The 20261-nt window shown below is 42.1% G+C and overlaps 1 protein-coding gene across 1 annotated transcript in view; it reads right to left on the reverse strand.

Moving 5' to 3' along the window:
* LOC107320017 (uncharacterized) overlaps window positions 1–19128 on the reverse strand; it is a 50372-nt gene extending 31244 nt beyond the window's left edge. The window contains exons 1-7 of the mRNA XM_085516096.1: window positions 18195–19128; window positions 13109–13173; window positions 12592–12655; window positions 12339–12388; window positions 4391–4494; window positions 2462–2574; window positions 495–2370 (exon numbers count right to left, since the gene is read on the reverse strand). Of these exons, the coding sequence (XP_085372222.1) occupies window positions 2543–2574; window positions 4391–4494; window positions 12339–12388; window positions 12592–12655; window positions 13109–13173; window positions 18195–18200 (321 nt within the window). The 5' untranslated portion in view covers window positions 18201–19128 and the 3' untranslated portion in view covers window positions 495–2370; window positions 2462–2542. The remainder of the gene's footprint in view (window positions 1–494; window positions 2371–2461; window positions 2575–4390; window positions 4495–12338; window positions 12389–12591; window positions 12656–13108; window positions 13174–18194) is intronic.
* Between the last annotated feature and the right edge of the window lie 1133 nt (window positions 19129–20261).

Raw genomic sequence — 20261 nt, forward strand, 5'->3', positions numbered from 1 at the left:
TGAAGTGCATCACTATTACTTCCAATTCCAGAGTAATTAAAGTGGAATTTATGACTCAAATATCCAAAAAAGCTATTTCACAGATGATTTGCAGCCATGCTTAAGCACAGGCATTCATAGCATTCACCAATCCTTTGTATTTAGCATTCTGCAGTAGAGCAGACACAAAATCCAGACTAATGCATTAATGTGCATTTAATTTACCCGTTACTGAGATGATCCATTTATATCTTTAAGGGTTAAAATGTCTACAGCCACTACATATGCTGGAAAAGATATCACACTTGAGGACTGAATATTAATTCCTTCTAAGAGCTGACATCGCTTATGTTGTCTTTTGCCATTATAGCTTTTAAGTATCACTACTTACACTACTCTATGTACAGATGAAGTTCAATATAACCTATGTCTCTTGGAAGCAAAATTACATTTTAGTGTGGTTGCTACATATACGAAGTGTTCTTTCTTGTTGCTGTGATAGAACTACTACTTACTGGAGTGAATTTTGCCGGTGATGGGAGAAAGGATGGATTCCTTCCAAGAGACAGCATGTCCACATGAAAAGTTTAGCTGACCTTTTGCCCATGGCCAACTGTGGAGAAACATTTTGTACTTTGCAGGATAATGCAGTCCTTTGCAGTAATAACCATAAATGTAAATGACAAATACAATGCAATCAAGTGAAAATCTATTTTGAATAGAAGACAAATTGCCCCGAACCTCAGTAATTATCTCTCTGGGATTCATAATCAACTTTAAATTAATAATTGGTTTAATATCTCCTCTTTGAAATTTTCAATAATTAAATAACAGTCTCTTAAAAATTACATTCTTAAGCACATTTCAGAATCATTATTTAATAAAAACAAAGATAGGTGAGCTGTGAGTGGAAGAAAAGAGAAGGCACACATAATGATCCCGAGAAGACTTTCACAACACAGAATCATCTCTGACAGGAGAAGTTCCTCAAGTGGTGTCACAAATGGCCTTTTGGTACATGCAGTTCATCAAGAGTGAAGGAAATGTGAGAAGCACAAAGCTGAGCACCAGCAACCAGGTTTTTCCCTTCAAAAAATAGCATTCCTCACAACCAGGATGATGTGAAGTGCTGTGGCTTCACATAGCCCTGAAAGCCCTTCTTGTTCCTCTTGCATGGAAAGCTTCCATGCTGTTTGGGAGAGACTGCAAACTCAAGTCTAGCATTTCTCATTGACAGGGTGATGCAAAAGGTACATGGGGAGGTGGGAGGGGGGGGTATTTATGTTGCAATAAATGTCTCACACCGGCAAAACTAATTGCAAATCTCAAAAACTGTGGTAGTAATAACATGCTGAAACATCACTTGTAGGACTGAATTATCCCCCTCCTCAGCTCTGCAAAATCAGAACAGAAAAACGTATCATATATGAGATTGATTGTATAATATTTGCCTGTTCTCAATTCAGAAACCAATTACCAGGAATTATACTTCTAAAACAAGACAAAGTAATTCAGATCCTTGCCTTCCAGGATTTATAGGTAGCTTTAAACCTATCTTCTTGCCCATAACCTTCTTTCAATAAAACACAGCTTTTCTCTCAGGGAAGCAGAGGGAAGGTAGCTCTTGTACCTTACCAAACCCCTACAGACTTGAAGCCCTGCTCCTCCAGCTCATCTTTTGGTTGCCCCATTACTTTCCTTCCTTCAAATTTAATATTTTATTTAAAGAGACAATTTGAAGCTATCCAGGGGCAGCTTTTAACTCTTTGATTATCACAGGTGTAGCAGAACATGACCAACTGCAACTGAAGCCCTTCTCCAGCCTGTAGCCCCAACTCACCACCTGCTGCCCTGAGCAACACAGCTGAGCTGCTCATATTCATTTTAGCCAGCACTATTTTCTTCCCTCTTTTTCCAGTAGATTTGCTTTCTTTCTGTATTCTCTTCCATTACACTGAAGGCCAGTCTCACAGGATAGGGAACGTGATGTACTCCTCACCCAGCTGCTCCCTTCCCCTTCCAGCCCAACACTGATCCTCATTTTCCTCATGGTGACTCAGAAGCATCTTCAAAGTTTTCATGGGTCATCTCCTATTCTCACTTAAAGAGAAAAGAGCACAAAGCAAATCCATTGCCAGCATTAACAGAACAACCGCATTACTCAGTACCACCAGGCTATGCACGAGGGGAGCTCAGCACATTGTGCTGCTGGGCATCACAAGGAAAGGCCTTAGTTGAATCACATGTTCCATTTTGGAGGGCCAAATACTGCTGTTTTCATTCTTACCAGTGCCATCCAGAACCATTCCACATCACCCAGTTCAGTTTTCCACAGTACACGAGCTGTCCTGGCTTGCTCTGCTCCACATCATCCAACCCATCACATCATTCCTGTGCAAAACTGCTCATCAGCTATTGCTGTCCCTAAGTCTTCTTTAAGCTCTGCTTTCCTGGTGAGGGTTTTATGCTGAGCACTACTCACCTTGTCCAAATACATATCTCCATCCATATTTCAGGATTATTCATGGCACTGGTTGCTTTTTTGTATTTTTTTCTCATTGTGTTATTTTTCCTCTTCACACACTTCAGCAGTCTCTGGAGGGAGAAGAAGTAGAGAAGAAAGGTGAAAATGGGTTTTTTTTAGACCTATAGTAATCAATAAAAGCAATGTTACAGATGCTAGAGTGTTCCCTACTGCATTCCCTCCCCTTGAAATATTGATACTGTTGTGGTGGAATTTTTTCCCCTTCTGCTTTCTGAAAATAGAGATAATATAAATGTTCCCATTACTAAGAAATATGTCACATCAAAATTAATGATATTCAGCCAATAACAATGCTGCTCTCTGGCTGTCAATTGAACTCAATTTCAGATTAGCAGAGCAATGCTTCCATTCATGCTCTATTCAGAGGCAGAGATGAATTAAGGCAATTCTCCCAGGTTATGCATCAGTGAAGAAGTGTGCCCTAGATTGAACAATGACCTGTGAGCCCTTCCTTTGCACGCCACCTTCATTCTGTGCTGCTGGGCCAGATCCTGACCCCAGGAAAAAGTTCTGCAGGTGTGTTACAGCTACAGCTCAGCGTTCCAGGGCACATCTGCAGAAAGTGGAATGAGGTACTTTCCTCCTTTCAGTCATCAGAAGGGATCAGAATCCACTCCATCCATCAATGCTTCATCATGAAATCTTGCTTTGCTACATTTTATGTCTTAAAATAAGAGCAATATTTCCAAAATAGCCTTTGACTCCAGTACGAAAAGCTCTTTTTATTGAAATATTTGACAGCAAGAGGAGTACTTGTTAAGACAACTCTGATAAGAGATATTTTTGCTGGCTTTTCTTCTTTAAAAAGTGCTAGCCAAAGATCAGAATATGCTAGCAGATCTGCTGCACAGAAACAAGGCCAGAATGCAGGTGTCTGTTCTTACCTGCAAAGATGACATTAATTCCTTATTACAAAACAAAGGTTATAGAGAGACCAGTGTTCAAGGGTGACTAAGTGACTAAATTATTTCACATGAGCAATTTACTTTTCACTGACCAGCGGAGGATAAAGAAAATATGAAATCAGATTGAAAGCTGAAGTGCCCATAGTGACACTGGTATGAATTGTAAGTACTTGAGTATACCAATCACATGACATATGTGATTACTGTCAACTGCTCTTGTAATACTGAAAATCAACATTAATATTCATAAAACTCAGCTATGTGCTCCGATCAATGGGAGTGTTCCATAAAGCACCCAGTAGTATTGAGTGAGTGCCTGAGCACTTTGCTCCTGTTCATATACTTCAGCAAATTACACTGGGTGCAAACATCCCTCCAAAAAGAGGTTCTCTCTTCCAGTTTCTACTCCACAGTTACCCTGCCTCAGTTTTAGTCAGTGTTTCCTCCAGGCCTCTGGATGCGACAGGAATTCCTGATGATTCCTTTTACATTTCTTTCAAAAGCATATAGCTTATGTATCTTTGAGCACTGTCAAGGAAAGAAGTTTTCTCAGGTTTACCAGCAGAGGTTTCCATCACCCTACCAAGCAGGGTGCATAGGCTGAGAATGCCAATTAAAGCCTCAGGAAGGAGGCAGACAGACAGAGCAAATACGTTCGATAATTACATTACATTTACCTTCTCACAGACATATTTGACTGAAAATCGTTTAAATTTTGGCTGGTTTTAAAGCAATATTGATATAGAGAAGCGTAAAAATATCTTTTGTTTACCATGACTCATTGCTGTAACCTATATGGTACTGCTGGTATTTTGTATTTCCCTCTGTGGCAAAGAACTTGGCGGCCTTCTCACAACTGTTGGAACTTCAGAGCAATTGCAGCTCTATGTTAAGAAGGTGAAGACCTGCAGCAACTCCCTTAAATCACTTCAGGTTCAGACAGTGTAAATGAAATCAGTACCTGTGCATACAGTAGTCATCTCCTGGTCAGAGCAAAACCTGCAGTGTTGAACAGTCTTCCCACCTGGTCTTCTGCAAACACAGCCTTTACCAGTTAACAAGGTACTGCAAAGAAAAAAACTGTTCAAGGTTATTATGAGAATGTTGACTATGATGCATTCAAAGTGGCATAGAAAATATCAAACAGATCTGAAAGGTATGCTTCACAGAAATACATATGGAGATGGTATGGTTTATCAGTGCATATCACAGTTTAATATTAGAATACCAATGGAATGCCACATTTTCCACCGTGACAGATCATACAGATCATGTGGTGCAACTTGCTTGATAGCTTCTAAGTGACTGACCAGGAAAGCAAAATCACTAAAACCAACGTGAACTGTGCCAGACTTCTCTCCTCTGCTACGCAGCTCAACCCTATTCATCTCTCACAAAAACAAAACATAAAACAAACGCAAACAAAGAACATGGTGAGTCTGCAGACTTATCCAACTCAATGGTTTCTTTTTTCCTGTAGACTGAAAAGATGAAATGTGGAAGGAAAATTAAAGAAAGAAAGAGCCTCCAAGCAGAGGAAAGCTGCTAGTTCTGAAAAGTGTTTACTGAATGCCATTCAGCAGTCTTGGAGATGCTAATGCCGTAACTATAGAACCATATTAATGCAGTGTTTGTGCAGACACAGGCCAAAGTCTGCCACAAGAGGCATTCTGGCCCCGGTCACCAGCTGAGGTCCCACCTGTGCCCAGTCACTGTTTCCAGAGCCCCTCAGGCTTCCCAGAGCTTGAGAATCACTCACCTCTAACCCTATAAAAGAAACTTGGCTTGGCAAGACTTCAGAGAGTAGAACAAGGGCAGGCAATCATGGTAAGGACTACAGTCTTCACCCATGGAACCATTCTCCTTGGCAACTGATGGCTTTAGAGAGGACTCCAAAGACTTCAGAGTAACCACAGGTTGCCCAAAGGGCCAGTTGTGCAGGAAGATTTGTGATCCACCACTACAAAAATCAGCATCTCTCCAATGGAAGATCACATTAATAAATAATAGGATAAATTAATAAAACAGAATCTGAGCATTGTGTGTTCAAAGCAAAGCATCTCCTCTAGATGTGCCCTGATTCCCTCTCATCTTCAGAAAACTGCTTACCTGAAAGGGATATATTAGGAGCTGTGCCTCCTCTGTACAAGCTGCACATGCCAGGAGGTAGCCCTACTGAGCTAGCTCTTGAGATCAAAACTTTCCCTACAGATTTTGTTTGACATGCACCACATCATAGACAATTCGGCTACTGTTTAAGAGAAAATTGTTCCATCGTCTTGCAAGTAGAAGTCAAATATTGGGGAAATAAGCAGCAAATTGTGCTGAGGCAACAAAATTAGCTATAGAATATCACTATAGTCTTAACAATCCAACAGCTACCACTGGAAAGTGATCTTCTGAGAGACTGGAAATACCAGAATGTGCAGAATGTTGGTTTTTCTGGAGTTCTGCATTATATCCTCCGTGGGAATTATTTTCTTCCTCCTTCTCTCTTTTTTAGCTCAAATATACAAATATACCATTCAGAGACTGACAGTAGAATCAGAAACAGATTGGAACAGATCTAAATAATATCACGCTCCAGTAAAACAATCCCAGAAGTCAATAGGCACTGTGAGAGTTGTGAATGTAAACCAAATAGCTGTTAGTTTTACACCTATAGCATAGCACGTAGAAAGTCTAAGGGAAATAAAATTATAATTCCATTCTTGTCAAGCCAGTGGAGGGCTACACTTATTTTTCTACACAGTGGAAAACAGAACGGACATTTGTTTTGTGGACCATAGAACAAGAACAACTGCTTTATACTACAGCCTGAGATTAAAATGGTCAATTATATACAGATCTTCCATTACCATGATTCTGTTACAGAACCATGATTACTTTTTAGTAATTATTCACTATTTACGACCTACAGGATTGCTTACGTATGACTCCACACAATTAAGCATAAGCTGAAAATCACTCTAAGACATCAGCGGGGCTACTCTTGGAACTGAAGCTAAGCTGATGCTCGATGGGTCAGAAGATCAGAATGCTTTGCATCAGAACAATGGCAGATAACAGGCACCCAAGCACTGCCCCCATAGACTCAATGACTGAACCAGTCATGGCAGGGAGTGGCAACCAGGTGATCTTTAAGGTTGCTTCCAACCCAGACCATTCCCCAATCCTGATTCTATACATTACAGCAGCAGGAAAACAAAGTTGATGCAATGTAATGGCACAGTATGTCCTATATTAGCACAAGATCCAAGTATAGAATCACAATCATTCCCTTTGATTTATAAGAAATGTATGGAAGAGCAATTAATCGGTACTTACAGAAGACACACTGGCATTTCAGGAGGGGCCATATGTATATATCTCCACTTCCAGTCATATTTACTCTTACACACAGGGGCCAATATCCTCAGAACAGTCAGCTGGCAGAAAATCCTTCCCAAGCTATCCATTCTATGGGTACCCATTCTATGGCTCCGTGTATTTTCAGGTGCAGCATTCACAAGCAGAGAACAAACATTTGTTTTGCTCAGAATTGGATGATCTTGGGAATGTCCTCTAATTTCAAAGCCAAAAATCAGAGTGTGATTTACTGGAAAAACATTATATTAACTACAGTTCTTGAAGCCTTTGAAACAGCTTTGAAAGAGAAGCAGAGGGTTGTCAGAAGGATCTGAATTACACACATTTCTGAACAAATTTATTTCTCTAGTTAAATATTAGTACAGGAAACTGATGAATCTCCCTTAGTTTAATACATCTTTTATTTCAATTAAAGCCGAAGTACATTCTATTACTATGGTGACCATTTTGAACCTTTCTTAGTTTTCTGCAGTCCTAGGGCTTTAATGCTCATTACATCTGGATACAGCTGCTGGCTGAAGGCCAGCTCACTGCGCTTCATCTCCAGCTCCAGAACTAATGTTAACAGCTTACTGCTTTCACATGAGCTGAAGCAGCATCAGAAATATACATTTCTTTTTGTCTTAGAAGGAAGCACATGACAACACCAGTCCAGAGAGTCGGAAAATGCTTTAAGCTTCACTGCACAACAAAATAGCATAATTAGATGTAGGCAAAATAAGAGTAAAGAAGAATTTACTGTCAGAAGTCCCACCTTCTCCTTGCTGCGTTGTATCAACTATAATTGCCTTCTTGCAGACCTGACCAGGGAGGCATGGAAGACAGGCAGCCCTTGGTTTGTTCTGCTTCCCAGAGAATCACTGTGACACAGGTGGGTTTCTATGTATTCAGAGGAGAAAAACGGTTACCTGAGCACACCTCTGTATTTTACACAAGCTGCTACTACATTCCACATTTTTCATCAAGAGCACTTTATCATCTGTGATTCTTTATCATATATATCATAAATATAAAGATATCATCTTTATCACTGTGATTCTAAGCTATTCTCAGTTTCCATGCAGTTTTGTGGATGCTATAGGGATAAATGGAAACATCAGGTTCAAAGAAACAAGGTGGAAGACAAGCAAACATGCTTATGGGGGGAACTGTTCCAATGCATATTGCTGCCCCCAGTGAGCACCCTGCATGTACTGTGCAACTGGGCTTCTGCCTTCAAGAGAAGAAGCAACAATCCTACAGCCAGTGAAAATCCTACAACCTCAGCAGATTCACAGCACAGGCAAGGAAGCCAGAGGTCTGATTGCCTTTAGCATTACAAGGGGCACTCAGACTGAGTGTACAGTCTCTAAATGTCTTCCGTGGTAACTGTTTCAAATGTCCACAGCAGCAAGTTTGTTATTGCTGCATTTCAGGAAGCAGCCAAACCCAAAGCAACCCAACTCATGGCTCACCAGCACTCCAGTACCTTCAGCAACCTCACTGGGGACAGTACAGATCTCAATCATAAGTTCGTCACTTTTTCACTAAGTAGAACACTTTGAATGGGATAAAAGATCCCTTGGCTCTTGCTGAGCTTCATGAGGATGAGCTTTAATGCTTTTATGTACTGCTTCTCTCCGCTTCATCTTAAGAGCATCCTTTATCCTGGAGGCATTCAGCAGCAGGCATGGAGCTTAAAGGAAAGACAGAAGGCTAACACTGATTTCATTCCTATCATGAAGGATTCCTTTTTTAAGGGTAAGCAGCTTACACTGCCTTTCCCTTGGTGAATCCTCTGCAGCTCAGCTGTCCAAAGAGCATAGCAGAGCTGTTGAGCTCTGTGTGCACCTGGTGGGCAGCGTGCTGAAGGGCACCAAGGAGCCCTATTGCCAGGGCAGGGCACTGCTCCTGCTGCCCATGGACACTGCCGATGGCTGACAGCAACTCAAACAGCCTAATGAACACAAGAGAAATGTGCCTACTGTGTTGTCTTGAGAACCGCAGTGCTGCAGTCCTATCCCTTTCCATTGGGATTTCTCACCCTTTATTCTCCTGGTTCTTTTGTTGAATTGCAAGGTAGAAAAAGCAAAGGTCATTCATAATTCAGAGCTGCTGAAAAGACAACATCTTAAGGGCTGCACAGCACAGGCAAACAACAAAGCTTAGGCAGTTCATTCCTCTCTCATAGCTGTGCTTCAAGACCCACACATTTTCAGCTCCTATATTTTCACTGGGATCTCTTTGACCCTACATTGACATCTTTTGCTCAACTTCTGGCAGCTTTTCCATAATCATTCCCATCTCGGGAGCAAGACAAGACTCAACACCATCTCAGGGCAGTACTGCAACATCTTGAAATACCAAACTCCAACAGCACTGAGGCAGCCAGTCCCACAGCACAGCAGCAGTCCCACCACCCAGCAGTTGCTCTCCCACAGCCCAGGGAGCCCAGCCCTGCCAGGCAAACAGCCAGGGCTGTAGGACTGTGGCTATCAGCCATGTGGCACTCAAGGTGAGCAGTCAGGATGTGGTACAGATGCAGGTTTGGCTGATTTTAGCCATCCTAAGATGTTTTTCAAAAAGTAGAATAATAAAAAAATTCTGAGCTAAACTGAAAAGATATTTTCACTCCTGGCTGAGTAAGTTTACAGAGAAGGTTGTGCTTCTATAACTATATCAGCTGCAATTTACGCTGTAAGGATATAACAAAAGTATTTCCTGAACAAACCAGGTTTTAGTGCAGTTCATAAACGGCTGAAATACAGTAGATATTACAGAAATGGAAGGAGGTCTATAAACGCCCACAGCAATTGATAGGTCCATTTCTCCATGATGCACACAGCTGCTGAAATAAAGCACATAGTACAGGAATGGGAGAATGCCAAGCAACCGGACGGTTCTCTCCATACAAGCTACGGCCATGATCTTCTCTCCCACTTCCCAGTGCACAGCCAGTGATTCACTCCTGAGCTTCAAAAGAATCATCTTCACCAATAGTAGCAGCTAGGGAAGGGGAAGGCACTGCTGTGAATTTTCCACCAGCATTTTCATTTCATCCCTGCAGACATCAGGGCTGGAAGCACGCATAGGATCTGATCTCCATTGGAAAGGACCCAGAAGGAGCGTGGAGTCCAACCTACAGCAAAGGAACTGCTTCTGTCTGATCCTTTCCACCTGTACCATCCAATGTATAGATTCTAAACATTTCCTGCAGGAATCACTATGAGAAGAGTGTTATTCATTTCAGCTCTTCATCTCATCTTAAAAGATAAAGAACATCTCTGAAATGCAAGGACCTTTTATTTCTAAACTTCTGTAAATTCAGTGAGAGCATATATTATTTTATATTAATATAAAAACATTATCAAGATAACCCAGTGACAATCCATTGTAGACACCAGCCAAGGAGACAATTACAGTAGGAAAGAGATCTCACCAGAGTGCTGGCCGATAACAACTTGCAAAGCACTGGGGCACAGTATTTCTCCTTTGCCATATTTTCAGTCAGTTATATTGATTTTTTTTCTCTCCACAATATCTTTTATTTATCATTTTTAATCATGTTCTAGTGACCTCCACTGCCTGTAATCAAAGGGCCAGCACAAACACGATTCAAGAACAAGAAAAATAGTAATAAATAAAAACTGGAAGAAAAAAAAATCCATATACAGAAAACTGAGTACATGGAAGAATTCAGAATATTCTGAAGTGCATTTTCTCATGGGAATCCAGGACTATGAGAGCAGCTATTTTTTATACTGGGAGACACCATGGGGTACTAATTAACATCCACAGGGAGCCATATGTGTCAGTCTTAGTTTGGAAGCAGCTGGGGCCAGAATTGCTCCTATCCCCTCTGCTGTGCTCCAACCAATGTCCCAGGAAATGCCACAGCAGCTCGGGGGTCTCAGGCTGACCTCAGCTGACCCAGCTGTCAGCTACACACTTTTGTCGCTGCTGTGTTAAGAAGCACCAGATTGACTCCAATAAGCCTGAGCTCACCTTTGGTCTTTATCTCATCCACGAAGCAACTGGCACTCATTTGTTCCCACACAGAAGGCCTGGCCCTATATTCCCCACGGTGCCATCAGAGCCTCACACTCAACCTTGAGATGTCACTTCTGAAGCAGCAGTGGTAAAGGGTGAGCAACAGTGACATAAATTGGACAGGAAAATAGAAGTGAGTGAATGGTGGCAAAGCCCAGAGAGTTTCAAGGAAGGCCAAGTTTCACATTCATCTGTTTCCGAGACAGAAACCAAAGGAGAAGACAGCAGCAAATGGGATTGTTAATATATATACTTCTTAAGATATAATGTATTCCTATCGGCTGTTATCCTACTATGAGCCAGACTACAATGCTAAGGCTGCAAGGTGTATTACAAGTTGCAAAAACCATAAACCGCACTTATAACTCTTTAATTTATAGCTGCCTGACAGCTTTGTTCTACCAAGCTATTTGCTTGATGTATACCTGACCTCCCTGTAAAATGAACAATGGAAATGCAACATAAATGAGGTGAATGTTCTTTTATGGAAGACTTTCCAAAGTTGGCCTGCAAAATAAGCCAGCTGCAGACATTGCCTTCTCCACAGCTGCACACAGCCATTCCCAAGCAGCACCTGTGCTGCAGCTCCAAAGCTTCTTTCATACAATCTTTTTTGTGTGCAAATGTGTGTTTGCAGGCATAGGTGGGTTCATCACCTTTACTGGGCACATGGACTGTGTGCCAAGCTCCTAAATCAAACAACCATATGAGCATGGGGTAGGTATCAACCTCAGCTCCTGCTTTGCCATAGTGGCTGCACAGGACACTAAGCAGCATGAAAAATCATATGAGATGCGGATGATGAAGCCCACAAGATCAACTTCAAAGACTGGTGGGGGATACCCAACTAGCTCTTCCTATTCAGTGCCATTTATCATTCACCAGCATTGCCAGAGGAAATACCAAAGGACAGTAATGCACGTAATCACATGTTTATAAATGCAGAGGCGAGTGACGAGCAAAAAACTTGAAGATGCGGAAAACAAATCTGTAAATCATATTAAAAATCCACTCCTTGGAAATTCATTGCGCCCTTGGAGTGAAGAAAAGCACCTCATATAAGGCTCTTAAATGAACAGCCCAGAAACAGCCTCAGAAACTCAGGATAAATATACGTTTGCGCTGGCCGGGGGAGATTCAAGAGATTCTCACTGAGATTCACTTTGGAAGCTGATAAAAACAACATAAAAGGTGACAGAAAAATGGAGGCTTATCCTGATCCAGCTCCTGCTGGCCCCAGCTTGACAGAGCACTTCAGCACACACAATTTTGATCAGACAAATAATTTCACTGTACACAGCATTACAGTAGCTGATAAGATCCAGGCCAGAATACCAAAGGTGTAGGCTCTTCCATAAGAAGCCTTAAAGCACAACAAAGTCTCCAAAAGCACTTCTTAGGGTAGCATCTTGGAGCAGCTGACCTTGAGCCTCTCCTTGCTTAAAGGTGAAAGCTTTTGTCAAAGTATACATCAATGCCACAACAAGTACAGAAATATCAGTCCATCCTACCTGAAAGTGAGAAGTCCTTGCTTCTTGCTGGGTATCCTTTGACATGGAATCTAGGAAGTTTCACCAAATACTATCAGTTAACAAGCAAACTTCTTGCACCCCACACCATGCCCTCCCCTCCCATCAGCAATGAAGGGCACAGCTCTGCCCCACTCCTCTGCAAAAGCAGCATAGGCCCCCACTGAGGCCCCCTCTTGGCTGAGGCAGCAGAAGCTCTGGCTGATCCCATTGCAGGTGATTATGTTGTACGTACCTTATGGGAAGGACAGTCTGCCTGTTCTTCACTCATGGGTAATATCATCTGAATAATTATTTCCCTGAATGCAATAGAACACAAATAAACAAACAAGTAAAACAACAAGCAAAACAAACAAACAAAAAACCCTACAAGTAAGCAAAAACAACACCACTATCTACACACAAAACAAACCCCCCCAAAAAGCAGGGTTAGCGTCACGACTCATAGAGCATTACTGCAATGCACCCTGCTGGAAGAAAGGAAGAAATCCTGCAAGTGGGGAGGAAGGGAGTGACCAGTGGAGGCTGGGTGGGCACGAGGAGCAGTTCTGTACTGCACCCACCTGGGAGCCCTGCCTGGCTTTGTTCCTTCAGCCCAAAGTGACACATACATCAAGCGCTGCTCTAACAATTGCTGTGAGCTGCACCAAACATACCTGAAAAGTCACCCACTGAAATGTGGGATCTGATGGAACATCTGGGTGGTGGTGAGAAACAGAAGGTAGATGCAAATGTACAAAGCAGTTTCATACCCGGTGTGTATATGGCAGCACCAAGGTTGGCACGGCAAAGTTTGTCTCCATGTCAGCTCCCAGTCCTGCCAGGTTTCAGGAAAGTTAAAAATAATAATAAAAGGAAAGATCACAGTTAAGTCCTTGCAAACAAAAAGGTTAATCAGTATTTACAGAGAATACTGGAAATGTCTGGCTTAGCATAATGCAAAAACCTGAGCTATCCACTGATCCACCAGAAAGAAAAGCATGGACACATATTGACCATCATGTAGTGTAGTGCTGCTCTCAGCTCACACTGTACATCAGTCATTGATGGTGTGAATGCAGAAAAGGCCACGCAGCATGCTGACTTCCAAAGCAGAAGAACCAGAGAAGATTACTCCATAGGACGGGCAGTGGTGATTTACTGCTTTCCTTCAGAGCCGGGGTCAGGAAGCCCAGGACCATCAATCACAGCCAGCTCTGGCAGTGCCCCGGAGTTACCAAGTGCTGCCACTCTCTCCAGGACACCTGCAGTACGTGGTGCTTGGCAGGAGCCTCTATAAAGCACTCCATCCTTGATTTCAAACAGAACTAGATGAAACTCCATAGGATGAAAAGGTGGTTCTGCAAGGCTCACAACATCTGACAGCTTTGTGGGTTTTTAAGAGCACCTACAGCTTCACAGCTATGGATCAAATCCAGCCTGCTGCTGAATACCTCCAGGCAGAAGCTGTCCATACTGTTCTTATTTGCAGCAGGGTAGGCTGGGAACCTCCAGGTGCCTCAGCCCCATAAGGCTGCTCTCCAGATACACCATGGGTGTAGAAGGGGAGCACAGCCAAAGCCACAGAACAGCCATAAATAAAAATAGCAATGACAGTACAGGAATCATATTATTGATAACAGGGAATAAAAGAACATGTTCACTGCTACCCAACAGAAACCATCCCTGGCATCGACTTAGTACCTAATTGCCGCAGATGCTCCCTGGAAATGTTTGAGGGACACATTTGGATCCTGAAAACAGTGCCATGCACTATGACTATCCCAAGCCTCCATTACAACTCCAGGAGGAATGAGCAAGTTTGAAACACAGAAAAGCCACTGCAGTGTTATCACACTGATAAGTGAGCTGAATGCAGGTCATTGCCTGAGAGATGCAACGCTGCAGGAGGCACAGCCATAGCATCCACTCCTCCCACACAGCCAGGAGTTTCAGTGGGAGATTTGAACCAATCACAAATATATGAGAAACTCCATAAATAAAATCACTTAGCAATCACTACAGAAAATCACCATGATGTCAAATTTCAGAACTTCCAGTTTATCCAATGAGGAATAAGTTTTTCCTTCTAACCTGAAATGTCCAGGACTTTTCAGTGTGAAACCTGGACTCCTTTTATAACTGAAAAGGAGTTTTATAACCCTCTCAATAACCAGATATAATTATTTCCCACTGAATAAATAACATTTTTCCTGGTTGATAATTTTCTTCTAGATCCTAAATCATGAAGTGCTTATTCATGAAACTACATATTTAATAATTATATTCAATACTTAATCAGACCAAAATAAATTTGCATTAGTGCTGACATCTACATGAGATATGAACCTTTCACTGTTTTATTTTCTTGTTAGTTTTAACTCTGTTTATGTCTGTACAGAAAATGCCAGTAAAATCTGGCACTATGCATGAGTTCATGTTATAGCTATGTATATATAAGTTGATAATATTTGTGTTAGCAGCAGCTGTTGGGAATGAGTGGAAGTTTGTAAGGGGAAGGTCTGCCTTTCCCTTATTCCTTAGCAGTGCCAAGCCCAACACTAAGGCATACGATGCTCCAGAAGAAGAGGACACTCAAATGCTAGAAAGTCTCCAAGTATGCAGATGCCCTAAAGGTGAGATTATCTTCAAACAACAGGTCAAATTGCTCTTCCTCCTATTGCTTGAGCTATTTCAGGCTGGGTAAAAGCTTTTGGAAGCTTTTAAAGCGGGTATTTCCTAACGTAACCCCCTACTGGCACTAGGGATGATTGCTCTCCTGAGGCTGGGCATGTATGGAAGGTGGGAGCTGAACTCTCAAGGAGGAACTGAACATAGCAGATACTCTTCATCCATAACCTACATCCACCAGTGAATGCACACTACAGCAAAATCTGAACACAAATTATTTTACACTATACTCATTTAAGCAATGCCATGACACCCCACGTACCAATTTCACACTAATAAAACAGCACCTCTTAACTTCAATAAGATAAACAAATGAAAATATTGCTTCATGTCTCACGAAGAAGAATTGCCTCTTAAAACACCTCCTTCTTTTCCAGTTTCATTGTTGGGAAAGCAGTTGAAGTTTTCAGAGTTTACAGCTGAGTGTATTGACTTGGCAGTTTCACAGTGCTCAGGGCAATGGTGGAATTGGGAACCACTATCTTTGGGCACGTTCTGTTTGAGCAGATGGCTTGTGTTTAAATTTAATGGAGCTTAGACATTTTCACCTCACTGCCTGTCCAGATGATGGAGATATCACGAATAGATGAACCTTGGGACAAAACGAGCCTTCATCTTCTGCATGCTGGAGATTGCTCTGCTTCAAATAGGAACGATGGGGACGTTTCCTGCTTGTAAGGAGCAATTCCCAATGATCACTGCTGCAGTCTGCAGAAAAACGTCTTCACAGACAGACTGTCTTTTCACAGACAGTGTACCAAATTGTTCTGCAGGATTATATTCCTCTCTGTCAAATTTGTCACTTATTTTTCTCTACTGGCAGAACACTGAAGGTGCTGCCAACACAGAGCATCTGAAATGGTGATCCCTTCATCTTCAGACATAGTTGGGATGACTTCACCTTGGGAAAGGTGCAGAGGCAGGAGCTGAGCATCCATGTTCCCCTCCCCTATCAGCCTCAGTGCTGCACTACAAGGCTTTCCTTCAGGAGGGCAATGAAAGCTTCCAGAAAGTGGCGAGCGCTGCTGTAAGGGTTGGTTAGTCAGCTCGAGCGTACGCTCAGCATAATTCAGGATTTCTCTGTTCCCGACAGATTAGATAATGTGGTCAGTGAATTTGAAAGGAATAAATGCAGAACTCATTTGCATCAGTGCTTTCAATTTGCTCAGAATGTTTTCTCATTTAATTATTAGCCCACGGTAAACTAGTTATCAATTAATTGCTAGAAAATTGAAGTATGTGTGTGTGTGTTATTGCTTAGATCTCTAATTGGCTATACTGTTGCTTTCTTGTTAAATGCTAATTAAAGTTTCAAAACGGCCAAACATTAGTTAACTTTAAATAGTTTAACAAGATACACTAATGTATAAACACATTAATATTGCACATTATTCTTATGCCAGGTTATGGTAAACCTGCAATAAAGATGACAGACATTTTCCCCCCATATTAATATGATGTTCTATATATAAGTCTTAACCAAATGAACAAGATCTCTTTCTTCCTTTCATTAATTTGTCAAATATCTATTCAGTACTGAAGATAACGTGCATGAGTCAAGACAAACCTGCCTGCAAAGTCTTTTCTACTGCCAGTAACTCTGGTTGCAGTTTACCCAAGGTCTCCTGGAAGAAAATAAAGGCTCACAGTAGCAGCCAACACTCTAACCAAGGGGCTCTGCCCACAAACAGCCTTCCTTCTCTGCTATTCTGCTTCATCTCCAGGAAACAAAGCTCCATCTGCCACTGTGCTCTGCTCACACTCAGCTGTTCCAGGCTCTGCATACCAAGTGAACCACCAAAGTGAATATCTTCCATCACTGTTTGCAACTATTTCTCTTTCCTCCTTCATGGAATCACAGAACGGCTTGGGTTGGAAGGGAACTTAAAGATCATCTGCCTCAATGCTTTCTTGCCTTAAGAACCATGAAAAGCAGCTGAGCAGTGATTCATTTTAAAGGTGCTTACCACAGGGCTGGTCTCTTCTCACTGGTGGCAGGTAACAGAACAAGGGAAAATGGCCTTAAGTTGCACCAGGGTAAGTTTAGATTGGATATCAGGGAAAATTTCTGTACAGAAAGTGTTGTTAAGCACTGGAATGGGCTCCCCAGGGAGGTGGTTGAGTCACTGTCCCTGGATGTGTTTTAAAACTGTTTGGATGTGGTGCTCAGAGACATGGTTTAGCAGAGGGCTGATAGTTAGAGTAGCATGATTAGATTGTGGTTGGACTTGATGATCTATAAGGCCTTTCCCAACCTGAGTGATTCTATGATTCCCTTGCTTGGTTATCCCAGTGGCAGTACATGAAGCCCTGCTTACCAGGTGGCAGTTTTTCTCCATTATTCCCTCTTCTCAGAGGAATGGGGATTTTTGCAGATGGTTATCATTTCACCCTACCTTTATCAGCAACCATTTGGATGGAAGAACATCACTAAAGGCTTCCCCACATGTTCTAAGCCTCAGAAATGACTAAAAAATATTATCAAAAAGAAAAATATCAAAGTATATATAAACGTTACGTTGAGATTATGAAACGCATTAGAAATTAAAGCTATAGGCAAGAAGGCAGCTCAAACAAGCCCAAATCTTATTGTTAGGAAGGCATTTGAGACTTCAAATTTTGATCAGTTCCTAGAATTGGAAACATGACATAATAACCTCAGTTTCTCCCCTATGCATTGTGCTCAGTCAGAAAGGTACAGAAAACAAAACCTCAGAAGGGCACCATCGTCAACTCAGAGTAATTCTCTACAAAAGAAGGCTGGCATTTGTGTTAAAAACATGAGATGCAAATATAAGCAGTTGGTAGCAATCACAAGTACAAACACTGTAACTTCTAATTCTCCTAATTTGAAAGTAATAAATCATTTCATTATAAATCCAGATCTCAATGAAAAAATACCAGCATTCATTTTTCAGTTTGAGTACATCTGTAATCATCATATTTAATTTAGATACCGGATTAAACAGGTAAACTCTCATTTATTTGGGTCCTGGAGATCAAACAGGGAACTGAATGCTTGACAAAGGGGAATGCTGGAATAGCACGAGGCTTCATCTCTACTCAGTGGTTTTTGGCAGGTGTTTCAAAGATTGAATCCACAATTGGATTGTGGTTCAAATTGGCCCTGGTTCTAAGTGTCCTCAGCATAGCTCCTGCAGCACTTACCATCATATTAAGCGAGGAGATTGGGAAGATTTCACCTGAGTGATATCCAGCAGTAAAGCCCAGGCAAAGCTGCTAAGCACTTCTGGAAATGAAACGGTAATGAGGAATGCTAAGGATGGGACTTCTGAAGGTGTTTCAGTCATTAGAAGTGTGAAAGTCCCAAGGATGTGCAGTAGAACATTGTCTTCCAGGGTGGCTGAAAATCCCACTCCAGACTTAAGGCAGAGATGAGATGCTGGGACTGCCACTGAGTGGAACCATGTGTGGCCTTCCAACACCTTCAGGGCCTTTCCAGAATTCCAGCTCCCAGATGCGCAAACTTAAAAATGCTAGAAATAGATGCAGGCAGGTTCATTAACCCATCCACAGGAGACTCAGCAGACGCTCAGACCAAGCAGCTGCTGCTCCTGATCCCTGTGCTCCGAGGCTGAGGAGCTGCCCAGTGCTCTTGTCCAGACTGCCCAGGTGTGCTGAGGGCAGGACCCACATTCCAGTTTCCTTGCCTAACAAGAGGATTTTCATAGTTCATTTAAAAAGCCAGTCCCCAGGGCTAAATTTTCTAAGAGTTCAGACATACATATGAGTAAGTTATCATGCAAGAACAACTCCTCATAAAGCAGCTGGGTTTCTGTGCTTATGCAAAAGTGCAGCCTGGAGCTAATTGCAAGGTAACTCCTGTGAATTTTGTTGTGCTAATACAGATTGACAAATTAAAACTTAAATTATCTGTATATCTAAGATGGAAAAAGCCATAGAGAATAAAAAGAGGCAGAGAAGCAAGCAATTGACCAAAGTGGTAACACTTTTTGGAGTTAATTGATTTCCTAATTCCAGCTGACTTCTATGGCAGCTTGACACTTCTGCTTGCTCCTCCAGCTGCATGCAGACTTTAAGAACCAGGTTCAGAAGGAGCCCTTGGAGCAAACACCACAGCAGGCTACGAGCAGAACTGCTGTTCAATAAAAATAAACTGTTGTGCAAGATTACATCCTTCTGGTGAGACTGAGCACCTCTGCTAAACATGATCTGGCAGCACGGGCACCTACATGGGATGAAAGCATCTCTGGAGTCTTGTTTTAATGACCTGTAGTGGAATTGGAACTTGGAGAAGAGTTGTTTGTTTTATACGTTTAATTTACTTATTTATGCCTAAGTTAATTACGTTATTGCAGAAAGGAAACTTACGCTTTTAAAGATGCACCCAGCTGTTCTTTGACCCAAGAGCAGTTCCTGCACAGCACCTATATCCAACAGAGTGAGTCAAGCAGGGGTGCGTGCTGGACGAGCAGAAAACCGATGGGAGAGTACTGCATAAAATAAGGGTTAAGATAAATAAATAAATAATAAATAAAAGGGCTGAAGAAATAGCTGCCACCCAGGAATATTGGATTGAGCTCAAGAAAAGACTGTATCTGATCAAAAGCTCATAACAACAAGGCCTGCACTAGAAATTTAATAAGTCAGAGCTCTGTTTTTCTTATTTGTGTACACACTGGCACACATTTTACTGGAACAGATGGATTGATGGTCTGAATACATATCTTCTGAGAGACAAAGAGAAATCTCCTGGCAGCCAGGTTAATTAGAAACGAAACTTTGCTGAAGATGCTCAGTGGTAATCAGCTGTCACATGGAATGCAGTCAACCACCACACAGCTCATGTGGAATTTAAACCTTCTGAACTCTTCCCATGGACACACCACTACGTAAGGATCAAAGCCCAGGGGGAACATACCTTCACTGAGGCTGCACCGATGGAGAAGAGGAGGCTCAAGGGAGACCTCATTGCACTCTACAACTTCCTGAAGGGAGGTTATGATGAGGAGGGGTTTGGCCTCTTCTGCCAGGCAACAAACAGGACCCGAGGAAATGGCTGCAAGTTGTACCAGAAGAGTTTAGATTAGACATAAGGAAAAGCTTTTTCTCTTAGAGAGTGGTCAGGCACTGGGATGGCTGCCCAGGGAGGTGGCGGTGTCGCCATCCCTGGCAGTGTTCAAGAGGCGTCTGGATGAGGAGCTACAATAGATGGTTTAGTGGTTGTGGTAGCAACAGTGATGGGAGGACGGC

Source organism: Coturnix japonica, chromosome 15 (genome assembly GCF_054131305.1).
Source record: "Coturnix japonica strain WE chromosome 15, WE-NBRP24, whole genome shotgun sequence".
Lineage (NCBI taxonomy): Eukaryota > Metazoa > Chordata > Aves > Galliformes > Phasianidae > Coturnix > Coturnix japonica.